Here is a 13,182-nt window from a genome sequence, read left to right as displayed (position 1 = left end):
GACTCCAACATATGAATTTGGGGGCGACATACTTCAGCCCATAACACTTTGTATCACTTCACATCTTCTTTTGCCTCACTTCCCTTTTTTCTCACTCTAGTTGGCCTGGGTTTTTACGCTCCAAATAAAGCATCAATACTTTTATCCTTGACTCTGGCAAGAATTGCTCTAACACGACAATCCATTCCATACATCGTCCCGCGGGTTTGCTTTCATGGTCCCATCTGAGGTAACCAACATCCTGAACTCAGTGTTTATCATTCCCTTTCTTTGTACTTTTCCCTTGTGTTGTGTCTAAATAATATTTTCTTCAGTTTTACCTGTTTTAGAATGTTATAGAGTTTTATACTATATGTTGAACTCTGGCACTTACTTCTTCGACTCAACAGTACATTAATAAAATTCCTCTCTTTGACGTGAACAGCTATAATTCATTCACTTTCACTTGCTGCAGATTATTCCATTGTAAGAATACACCACAAGGTAAACATTATTCTGTTGATGGACATTAGGTGGTGTCGTGCAAACACAGGCAGATGGCCAAGCAGCACATATAACAGGCCTACAGGAGACCATTTGCTGGGGACTCTCAGAAAAAGAAGCAGTAGAAGGTTCCTTGTTGTCAATTTCATGTTGGGCAGTGGACAGAAATCTAAGAGAGCCCAAACTCCGACTCCAGGAGAAGGTCCCTAACCCTTGTGGGGCTTTTAAGCTGCATGAATAAGGAAGCACCAGGCCCTCCGCTGGCGTTATCAGGGGTTATGTTAGCAGCTGAGTGACACTGCCAACTAGCAGCAGGATTTGCTTCATTAGTATCCATGGTGGCGGAACAACCAGCCATTCCCTCCCCTGGTTGCACTGAAAAATAGGATTCAATCAGACTTTATTGACCTAAATAGGATCATTGCCAATTTCCAAGGAACCCTGCAGGAGTCCAATTCCTTTTCTGGGATTCCAGCTTGTAGGAGATCTGTCTTTGACATGTTAGCATCTACCTCTCAGGTAGTTACCATTTTATTCTCCAAAATATATACCCAGGAGTGAAATTGCTGGGTCTTATGGAATATGAATACTCAAAGCTAATTTAACCTCATACCAGCAATGCATATGAGGTCCCACCAATCCTCCTAGTATTTTCTACTTACTTCATTTTTGCCAATCAGGTGTAGAAGACTATCTCCCTGTGGTTTTGATTTAGATTTCCCTGATGACTAATGAGTATCTTTTCATGTGTATATGGGCCATTTGCATTTCCTTTTATGAAATGCTTTTTTGCCCATTTTTGTATTTATTTGTCTTTCTCTAACTAATTTGCAAGAATTATTTATATATTCTTGATGCTTACCCTTAGGATTTGTTGTCTCAATTTATAGCCTTTTTATTTTCTTTACCGTACCTTTTTTTTTTCTTTTTCTTATTTTTTTTTTTTTGTGAGGAAGATCAGCCCTGAGCTAACATCCATGATAATCCTCCTCTTTTTGCTGAGGAAGACCGGCTCTGAGCTAACATCTATTGCCAATCCTCCTCCTTTTTTTTTTTTTCCCCAAAGCCCAGTAGATAGTTGTATGTCATAGTTGCACATCCTTCTAGTTGCTGTATGTGAGACGCCGCCTCAGCATGGCCGGAGAAGCGGTGTGTCGGTGAGTGCCTGGGATCCGAACCCGGGCCGCCAGTAGCAGAGCGTGCACACTTAACCGCTAAGCCACGGGGCCAGCCCTACAGTACCTTTTAATGAACAGATGTTCTTAACTTTAATGTAGTTGAATTTATCAATTTTTTCTTTCATTATTGGCCTTTTTATTGTCTTATATAAGAAATCCTTCCCTAGCCAATGTCATAAAAATATATAAACTTCAAAATGATGCATAAGGGCTGGCCCCATGGCTTGGTGGTTAAGTGCGTGCGCTCCGCTGTTAGCAGCCCGGGTTCGGATCCCGGGCACTCACCAACGTACCGCTTCTCCAGCCATGCTGAGGTCTCATCCCACGTACAGCAACTAGAAGGATGTACATCTATGACGTACAACTATCTACTGGGGCTTTGGGGGAAAAAAATGATGCATAGATCAAAGAATAAATCATAATGGAAATTAAAAATTAGTTGGAATTGAATGAGAATGAAAACTCTACATAACCAACCTTGTAAAATACAACAAAAGTAATGTTTCAAGGGAAATTGATAGTCTTAAGTGTTAATATTAGAAAAGTTGTATGTTAATGAGCTAAGTATCCAACTTAAGACACATGGCAGAGCCCATTAGTCCTCACCAATATCTTTTCCCAACCTCCCTTGCAGTTAAGGTGGCTATGATCGTCATTTCTAGGCCAAGTTGTTTAACTATGCAGATTCACTTCCCTGTGTCCCACACCCCAATCTACCACATGGATAATACAGAGTAAGCTTGAAGCCCCAAGTTGGAGAAGTCATAAGATGGTCTAAGTTCCTGAGTCCCTAATTGGAGGAGGGCCATCAGAGAGTATTGCCCAACTTGGTACATCCACAGGGGACTTTGCATGAGGAAAATATAAACTCTTCATGTGTTAAGTCATGGAAATATTGGGGTTGTTACATCATGAGCCTAATATAAGAAGTTAAAAAAAAAAAAAGACAGAATAAACCCAAAGGAAATAGAAGGAAGGAGAAAATAAAAGAGCAGACATCAATGAAATGGAAAACAAAGCAGCAACAGACAGTCTCAACAAAGGGACAGCTGTTCTTTCCTGAATCTTAGAAAAGCCATCAGCTAAGAACCCAACTCGGTTCTTAGTCTCCTTGCCAAATGTGTTTTCATCTCCCCACGCTGCTCAAAAGAAGAACACACTGAGAGCCTACATATATGAAGCTGTATGGGCTGGATTATTTGTTGCTCATTCCTCCTATTGCCAAACAAATGTACTGCATTTTCTCCCATCACAGGAACCAAAGGCTGGGAGACAGACTGAGCATAGACAGCAAATCCGGGAACAGAGGTGACTGTGGTTTGAAGGGCATCAGGAAAGCACAAGGGCAAAAGAGCAGAGCAAGAGGTCAAAAGTCAGACAGCAAAGGTGAAAAAGGGCAAGAGGAAGAAAGGCAGGCAGAACAGGGGAGTAGGGTTTCCTGGGGAGCTCACAAGTGCTCCTCATGAAGGAGAAAAGACAAAAGCAGAGTATTATCATTTGTGTGCACCAAGTATTTTCCATTGCCAAGAATAGAATTCAATCCCATTTTCGTATAATAATGGTAGCCCACATTTCCAGTTAATTCCACAAGAGTGCTTTTGGTAAAAGTACACAGATGTACTCATCAGGGAAAACAACCATAAGGAGGTCCAATCATTATCATCATCATTAACTATGATTTGCAAAGAAGTTTCTTTAATTATTTGATATTTCTTCTTCTTAATCTTTTTTTCTTTGTTGAACCGCATCATAGTTGAATGCCTCCTGCTACTTGTCATCCTTTTGGAGTGCAGGGGTCCTGGCAGAGCAGAATTTCTGCTGGTTTTCGTACATCAACAAAGTAGACGCCCACAGACTCAGGTGAGCCCAATGTAACAATGAGCAAAGGACAACACTATTTTAGGACTAGACTTTCACTCACGTCTCTAATGATATCAGCATCATTGTTTGTTGTCTCCAAAACACAGCAACAATATTCTCAGTAGGTCCATCACTCAACCCCTTGGGATGAATGTTCTTAATAATATTTCACTCTCTAGTCAACAGCCTTAGTATTTATACATTTGGTTTTCTTGGGTCCAAATCTTGTTCAACCAAACGTCATACAACTGGCATGGTCTTCCATCTTGCCTGAATTTATAGGAACATTCCTTTGCCGCTATTCTCCACTATTAATTTTTCTTTTCCTAATTTGAAACCGCCTGTATGAGTCTTGAACGAGTCCTCTGTGGACTTCTGAAAGAGCTTCCATTCCCAGCAGTTACTGTACTCTTGTAACCAAAGAAGCTGTTGTTGACGGCCAAGGTTTATTCTTCCTACAAATATGATTGAGTTCTGACACCTGGTATAATGTTTTCTTTAGAATGAGAGCCAATGTAATGAAATTCTATAGGTAGTAGTCTGCAAAAAATGTTAATATAAAATCTTTTTTTCATGGAAAACTTTAATAATCTTTTCTAGTTTTTTTCTGACTGCACGGTCATTAATTTTGCCATGCAGTTACTTCCATAATATTTGCTCTACCTACCATGTGAGTTATACAGTCCCTGTTTTAGAAAGGCTCATAATCTAAGCTACAGAGCCAAACATCTAACTAACAGGATGAGTCAATGCTATAGCAGAACAGGGCAGACCAATTAATTCTGTCCAGAGTAGGGTCAAGGAGAGCCTCATAGGACGACCTTGGGACTCACTTTGGTGACTGGACTTGGAAGCATGAGTCCATCCTCAGGCTTTAAGAATCCAGAACTAAGTGCTAAGTCAGAGTTTAAGGAAGAGTATTAGCTAAAATTAACTAGTTGTTAATTAAAACTAACAAACAAACCAAATCTTACACCCTCGCATTTGTATTTTATGTTGTCTAAAGAGTATAATTGGGTGGCCCAGTGGCGTAGTGGTTAGGTTTGTGTGCCGTGCTTTGGCAGCCTGCGGTTCACAGCTTCAGATCCCGGGTTTGGACATACACACTGCTCATCAAGCCATGCTGTGGTGGTGTCCCATATACAAAAAATAGAGGAAGACTGGCACAGATGTTAGCTCAGGGCCAATCTTCCTCAGCAAAGAAAAAAAAAAGTGTAATTCAATTAACATCACTGAATATCCTCTAAGGGGGCTTCAGTGGCATTCCTTCATTGAGGAGAAATATGAAAAAGGCAGCACTTCCAAATAAAATATAAACAAGATTAGCTTATATGTCTTTCCATTTATTTAAATGCCCTAAGGGCAAAAGGAGAAGCAAACCCTGAGAGGTCTTGGTTTAATTCTTTTCTTCTCCAAAAATTGGGTTCTTGTTTGTTCGTTTTAATTCTCTCTGATGTGAACTCCCATAGCCAACCCTTGTCTATCCTTGGCATTGGCGTGAGCACAAATAAGGTAAAATGCCCAAGTTAGTCAATCCACTGTGGTTGTTTTCCCATTTCCCTATGAATTGAACAGATTATATCGTAGGAAATAAACAGATGAGTAGATCAAATTTGGGGGTCATCAGTAGGTGTTCAGGGTAGTGGGGGCTGAGAGATCCAGGGAGGCAGACAGTTAGTACAACATGCAACTGTGACACAGGGCACAGAACAGAATTGAGTTTTGCTAGAGAGAAAGGAAGAAAAAAATATGATCTCTGTCCTTAGGGCATTTGCAATTTACTAGGTTGAATTGTATGACTGCTGATGACGTATGCTTTTATTTTAATATGGCCGACTAACCACACATTCGTACGGTTCTGCCTAGGAAGACAAACACAAGAGCTCAAGCAGTGATGGGGCCAGGAAGTTCACCACAGAAAGTGTAGTCACTGTCCCCCCCCAGTCTCATGGCACAGATAAATAAATCTTTACTGATGGGCAATCAGAAATGAACTCTATTCATGCAAGTCCTTCCAGAAACAACATTTTCACAACTACTGTGTCTGTATTAGCTAAGCATCTGTTGGTCTGTGTGCTCAGTCTGGCTGATACACTGCACCTGCCCAGATGGTTGGAAGTCAGGCACGACTCAATAAACCAAGTGAAAGCTGAGCCTGACAACCATTTTCCAGTTCCCTTTGTCCCGCTTATAGTTTCTTTTTCCCTATTTCTCCCTGGACCTACCAAGCATCAGTTAGGGGAGGCACTTGAGGATGGTCATTTTCAGCTTCCGCAAAGGCAACACAATCTATTAGTTTTATATTCACGGAAGAGTTCCTTTTCATGAGAATTTTCAAAATAGGTGCCACTCTCCATGATTCTTTTTTTTCTAACCATATGAAACACAGAAATAAGTTTGGGAGTACCAGTTCAAGCCGGGGATGGGAGGCAGAAGTCCTTCAGCCAACAAGGAGATGGGGAAGATGCTCAGATTTCCTTTGTTTTCATACATCATTTTGTTGAAGAAAGTTGGGGGAATTAAAGAAAGAAGACGCTGATGGTAAATCAAGCCAATGTTAAAATAACACTCTATTATTCTGAATGTGTCCAATCATAGACAGACTTTTACGGTTTCTTGAGTTCTGACTCAGCCAAAACTTCTGAGTAATAGAGATGTGTGCCAGTAAAAACCACATTTCCAGGCCACAGACTACACAGCAGCCTTCTGACAGTGTGACAGTGGTATTATTTTGCTGGTTATGGACAAAAGAATGAGCAATTCTCTGTTGACTGGCTCTGAATGACTTACTCACTAGAGGTTAAGATGGTGTAAACACTACTACTAGAATATTCCAACAAAAGTCAACATCTATAAAGTGCTGTGTGCTAGACCATACTAAGGGCCTTACAAACATTATCTCCTTTAATCCCCATAAGCCTAGGACGTAGATTCTATTATTATCCTCATTTCATAGATAACGAGGGAGCAGAGAGATGAGTAACTTGCTTCAAGTCAAAGAGCTTATAAGTGGTAAATTGGAACAGCTGGATTATCTGACCTCAAAAGCTGAGTCCCTGTCTGCTTCTGACTGCTGGATACAACTTCCAAAAGTCAAAGACTTCTAAATTAGTACTAATTCCTGAAATCTCTCCCCTCTTATCCTGGCACAGCCTCAGTTGGAATGACAGACGAGTATACATGAGTAAGAAAACAGAACCCAACACTACAAAATTCAAAGGACAATTTCTTACTTCAGAGACAAATTACTTTCTATTAAACTTCATTTTTAAAGCTCTTTCATGTTTCTTTAAAATAATCAAAATGTTCAGACCAAGATATGTCAAAACGATGAAGGAGTATCTCAAAACCCAGTCTCATGACCCTAACAATAAAGTTAAACGTTAAATCTCTTTTAATGGATCTAGTCAGTGGAAGTACAAGGGAAAAAGGGTTTTTTTCCCGATGTTTTCTCTCCGTTTAGTCATTCCTTCACAAACATTTGAGTGCTTACGATACTCCAAGCAAGGGGAGAGAAAATGATGAGAATATCCCTATCCTTGGATCCCTGGATTTCAGGAGTGATGTATCCCCTCTTTTTTTAAATACCTTTGAAGATTATTTCTTAATTTTCTCTATAACTTCAGTTTCCAAACTTTTCAAAGAAACAAGAAGCTTGGTAAAGCAGAGCGTATGTAATATCTGGCTGCAAGCATGACGTGAATGTTCAGATTATGAACTGTCTTCCTCAGAACAGTGAATCCAGAGGGGGTTGGTGGGATCCAGAGAGAATGTAGGATTAAAACCCACCTTCTTCAGTTGCAGCCTCAGATGTTTCAAATCTCTAAGGTCCACTGTAAATTGGCAACACATGAACAGTTGATCGGCTCAGAAGATAAGCTTCATAAATGTTCCATAGAATTCTAGAACATGCCGAGGGATGATCAGGTTGCAACCACAATCTTGTCCTTAATAACCCAATACCACATGCATTTCCATGTAAGGCGAGAGGAGTAGGTGCCCCAAAGGTTCTGAAAGGCTGTGTGTGACAGCCTCCTTACTGAGTGACATTATTTTGTTGATTATGGACAAAATCTTATCTCTCTTCTTTCCAAATCAGTAGGTCATTATTGTAGAAAGACTTTTGTTGTAGGAAAAAATTCTCTTCTACACACACACACACACACACACACACACACACACACACACAGGGTTTGGGACAGACTTCATATCCCTAAAACTAGAGAAAAACATGGCCCTCTAGCAAATCTGAATTTGATGTAATCTCTTACTTTTATTTATGTTAAACCTCATGTTTGTCAAAACTTTGTCAAATCAGCACACTTCTAGCAATAATTCTGGCCCAAAATAAAACCCCTAAGGTAAAACTTAAAAGTTGAGAAATTTCCAGAAAATTATAAGGTAAATTTTACAATAAGATTAATGTTTTTCTTTTTTGTTTTTTGTGAGGAAGATTGGACCTGAGCTAACATCTGCCAATCCTCCTCTTTTTGCTGAGGAAGACTGGCCCTGGGCTAACATCCATGCCCATCTTCCTCTACCTTATATGGGACGCTGCCACAGCATGGCTTGACAAGCGGTGCATTGGTGCGCACCTGGGATCCGAACCGGCAAACCCCGGGCCACCACAGCAGAGCATGTGCACTTAACCACTTGTGCCACCAGGCCGGCCCCTATTTTTTCTAATCCTATATACTACAGGTCATAAAATCTTTTTTTTTTTTTTTCTGGTGAGGAAGATTCGCTCTGAGCTAACATCTGTTGCCAATCTTCCTCTTTTCTTGAGGAAGATTAACCCTGAGCCAACATCTGAGCCAATCTTCCTCTATCCCGTATGCGGGACACTGGCCTCAGCATGGCTTGACGAGTGGTGTAGGTCTGTGCCCAGGATACGAACCCAAGAACCTTGGCTGCTGAAGCAGAGCACTCCAAACTTAACCACTACACCACAGGGTTGGTCCCATAAAATCTATTTTTTAAGTCCCTTTAGGTGTCATCAAACATGTACTATGGTCTTGCAAGGCTTGATCCATCATGCAAGGTCTTCCACATATTTGAAGAAACATCAGAAGGGTCAGCTTTTGTGTAATCTTTAAGCCAGGTTTTAATCAACATATTTTTAAATACTCACCTTCCACGGGATTAGCATGAATGTATAAAAAAATACACAAGCAGAGTAACTCCAAAAATAAATAAAATCAAATGTCATGGGCCAAGTCAAAAAGTGGCCATACCAAAAGTAGTTTATTATTTTTCAAGATGTCTACCTTACAGATAACCTTCAAGGAAGTAGCTTGCAGTAGGCTCATCCCAAAGGAAATGATGCAGTGATTCTATTCACAAGGGTGGGAGTAAAATGCAAACCAATCGTCTGCAAAGACCAATCACAGATACATGGAAACATCGAAATGAGGCTGAAATGGCCATCCTATTGATGCCTATGGTGGCAAAAAAGCAACAGAATGTTTATTCTTTGCTGGTAATATTCAAATGTCAAAGGGAGAGATTTACTTACTCGAGCTCTTTAGGGGATGAAAAGTTATGTGTAAATACCTCTTAGGGTTTTCTGAGGGTCAACAAACTGAAACTTGAGACTATTCCTGGTCTTTGGGCCAGAGGAGCCAACAACTGCTTGGTCTTCAAGGGGAAAAAACAAAAACAACCCCCACAAAACAGATTCTAAAACTTCAGGTTTGGTGAGGAGAGAACTGAGGAGAGAGAAGCAGAGACAGACAAGGACAAATATATAACATGAAGACTGAAACACTACTCGATGAAACAGGATTTCTTTTAGATCCCTTGTTCTCAGAGAACAGAGGGATGGTACTGCCCCCTAGAGGCAGTTTTGGAAATGTGAGGGCTTCTGAGGTGCCAATGATGGGGAGGGCATATTTAACAGGTGGAGCTTGGATGCTACACAAACCCTAGGGACTAAGCTCCTCACCGTTAGGAACCATCCCCCATCAGCACAACTTTCAATTGCCCCACCAAATATTCAGGAAGATGGAAACTCAGTTTAGAATTATCTGAGTCTATACTTTTATTTTATATATAAACACACGGGGAATTTTTAGCCCAGTTTTAATATACATTGGCTTTTTCAGGTATGCAGTTAGAGTATTCTATAAATTGAGGGAAGCCTGTACAGCAAAGTTATTATGAGCAAGGATGCTAGAGCTAGATTGCTTCGATTTGAATCCCAGCCCTGCCGTTCTCAGCTGCATACCCTTGGATAACTCCCTCTTACGTGAAATGGGACTAACAGTGGTGCCCACCTCATAAAGTTGTTAGGTGACTACAGTGCCAGGAACCCGGGAGGCACTTTATGTGTGTAGCTATTACAGACCTCTGTTTTGTGTAGAACTTTATCAAGAACTGGCCACATTTTAGAAAATCATATTGCTGACATCAATTCTGTTCCTGGTCTTGAGTTGCCAACATAGCAGGCCTGCACTGGTCTGCATTCGTAGCTGCCATGTGCGTGGTGATTTTATATATAGATATAAGCATGTGCCTTCTTTCATTATTTCATTATATCTTGTAATATAATCATGCTAGAGTATTTACATATTAAAAAAAATTATTTCATTATGAAATATTTATATTTCACTTAGGACATTAAATTGATGTATGTGTATAGAGTTCAGTTATATTACCTATAAATTTCATTTTGGAACAATAAATGGGGGTGATGCTTTTACATATGAAGGTAGGTTTTATCATCCATGACTTTCATTTGATAACTGTAGTGATGTTATAAAATATTTTTTATAAAAAGGGGTGGGTGTTGAGTTGGGTTTGGTAGGGTTAAAAAAATCACTGTTTTCAAGTATCATGTCAAAAAGTGTCATTCTGCATCTTCATATGTTAACACATGTCCACCATTAAACCTGGATTACTATTGAGACAAGCAGTTTCCATTAATTTCTAAGAAATTAGTATGAAACTATTGTTTATATATCTCAACAGTAGAGATAGATACCAACTTTTTTAGCAGCAATCTATCTCTCAAACACAATTCAGGAGAAAACCCTCAGTAAAAATAAAAATGAAGCTGTGGAGGCTAACTAAAGATAGAGGACTCAGAAACTTCTCTGGCCTTCCCCTAGGGTTTCAGGGAACAGAGTCTGAAAAACACCCAGTGGGTACAGTAATTTAAGTTAGGCACTGCCTATAGTTAAGACTGGCTTCTGAAAATTCATTTTGAGGATGGTCATTTGATCACAAGTGGCATTTTCTCCACAGAAAAGGGGCTAACCTCCAGCTAAGACCTCCAAAGCTGTTTAACTCATTACTCAGCTGAACTACAGCATTAAGAGTCCTCCCCTAAACCCAAGGAGTGAGAGGAAGTGTTGCCACCCCATTTTCTGGGCATAAAGCCAGCTCACACTAACAGTAAAATGGGCCCAGCTGGTGCTCCTCCTTTCCCATAGCCCCCTCCCAGCCGCCAGGGCCCTATTACCAGCCCTCCCCGCCCCCACATTCTGCCCTTACATTGTGTTAAGCACCCAATGAATCACACATTCCAACCCTCTTCTACTCATTTGCCAAACTCCTTTCCATCCCCCATGAAACACCCATATCTTCGCTGTAGTTCCTTAGAGGCTGACAGGAAGACAGCCTGACTGAATTCTGTCACACTAATATGTGAGGGCTGCTGGTTCCCTTAACCCAACTACAGGCATTTTAAACGGAAGATGTGTACTAACTCCAGGGATCTCCAATTCGTTGAATTTCAAGTCAGTTCGGCAAAGTAAACAATTCCAGGGGTGTGGGGGAGAATATTTTTGAGTAGGGGACACCAGCGCTGCCTAGGAATATACCTCAGAAAATTCCCTGAATGTAATTTTACTTTCCATGTGCTTCCTCAATGCCCCTATTTCTAATTCATAAAATCCCAAAATGTTTGGGAGGGTTTATTTTGTTTCTTAATAGCATCCCTGGTGGCAACAGCCACGGTGGTCACTTGTGAATCTGAAAACACCTTGAATGCGCATTTCGTTAGCTTCGTGGGTGACGCAAAACAGAAATATTTCAATTACACGTGACTAGGAGTAAGAAAAATATACAACTATATTTAAAACACTTAAATTAACAAGATAGTACTTTTCCATTCTAACAAAATATCATACATTCAGTTTAAACAAGAGTTAATATCCTGACACACTTTTCCAAAATACCTGATGCTAGTTGAAAATTAGTGACCGTGAGACTTGCCAAGATATTTCTAATTAGCAAAATGTGTAAAATTTTGAAGAACTGTCCGTTCTTCTCTGGAAGATAGACATTGAACAGATCAAAATGCAAACTGATGTATCTCTCATAAACCTAAGTATTGTTGCTTCATTTTTCTGAATGACACTTTGGCTGTCAGCAAATCTTACAAATCTTTCTTTCCCCTTAAAGATAATAATATATAACAATAACAAAGACACCCCTCACAAATAACCATAAACTTCTTGGTGTGTAATAGGCCCTATCTAAACGTGTTCCTGTGTTTCTGTGTTAACTGACCTATACTGAGACTGTTATGCAAAGGGGATGAACCAAGTGTAACAGGTCTATACTTAAACCTTTGCTTTGAAAGAAAATCAGACACTTGCCCCATGTTACTTCAAAGTCAAAGCTGCTACACTTACAAATACGGTATACAGCTTGAAAAATCAAAACAAAAATGTTTTCTCCACTAGCTTTTCAGGTGAAGAAGTTGGACCACAAACCGACACATCTGTGCGACAACGACCACCAATGTTAGTCCCACCCCCAAAACAAACAATGCCCCAGTTCCTTCTAATGACCAAAACATTCCTGGCGAGGCTCCAGTTTACAGAGTGTGTCTCCATGTTCTGACTCTAAGGAAGCAAGAGAAGCAGACTCTATCCATTTCTCTCCTTTTGCCTCCACAAACCAGCATCTAAGATCCTCTGGATTTGTTCCCACCCAAACTTCAAAATTCCAAGAAGGGCAGTATGCAACTTGAAAAAGAATGAAATTGTATAAGGTCGCTACATAATACTGTGGATGAAATCAGAACAGGTTGTCAGCTGGAGAAGAAAGGCACTTGGTAGCAGAGCCAGTGAGGGGTCCGGGAAGGCTGGGGCTCAGTGAGTCAACAGTTTCAGGCGAGTAAACCAGCTGACCAGCAGGGACGGTTCCGTAGACGAGGACTTGGCTGCCGAGGAGACGGATTTCTTTTTGGTCCCTTCCTCCTGGAATGGAATCGTGGCGCTGCTATGGAGATCTGAATTGATGTAGCACCTGCTCCCTCGGATGTAGTCTGCGCCTCGGACCAGCTGCCTCTCCGTTGTGGGTCTTGAGAAACGGTAGGGAGGAGAGGAGCTTTCTTCGATGGTCGGAGGGATCCGTTCATTACTGAAATACCGGCAAAGGGCGTCCTCACCTGTTTTCAGACAAAGCCCACAAGTCCGTTAAAATAACCCATCCACTGCGCGGTGCTGTTCAGCAGGCCTGCAGCCTGCTCAGACCTCTGATGCCCTCTGAAAGGGGGCACCACACCCTGCCCTCCTCCCTGAGATGGGCTACAAGGCCTCGCTGACAGCCAGGCCCACCCCACTGGGTGTTAGAAAGCAGAAATACATCGATGACTGAATAAATAGATGCTATAGTTGTAAGATGGATGACTAATGCAGCTATTTAAAAA

The 13,182-nt window shown here is 40.9% G+C and overlaps 1 protein-coding gene across 2 annotated transcripts in view; it reads right to left on the bottom strand.

Moving 5' to 3' along the window:
* Window positions 1-11,570: 11,570 nt before the first annotated feature.
* Window positions 11,571-13,182, bottom strand: part of CNKSR3 (CNKSR family member 3) — a 91,367-nt gene continuing 89,755 nt past the window's right edge. For both annotated transcript variants that reach the window (XM_087425116.1, XM_004440697.3), the window contains one exon: window positions 11,571-12,921. In XM_087425116.1, coding sequence (XP_087281242.1) covers window positions 12,623-12,921 — 299 coding nt within the window. In that variant the 3' untranslated portion in view covers window positions 11,571-12,622. The remainder of the gene's footprint in view (window positions 12,922-13,182) is intronic.

The sequence above is a fragment of the Ceratotherium simum genome, chromosome 38 (assembly GCF_057802395.1).
Source record: "Ceratotherium simum simum isolate JZ-2026a chromosome 38, ASM5780239v1, whole genome shotgun sequence".
Classification (NCBI taxonomy): domain Eukaryota; kingdom Metazoa; phylum Chordata; class Mammalia; order Perissodactyla; family Rhinocerotidae; genus Ceratotherium; species Ceratotherium simum.
This window is presented reverse-complemented; position numbering and strand designations above follow the sequence as displayed.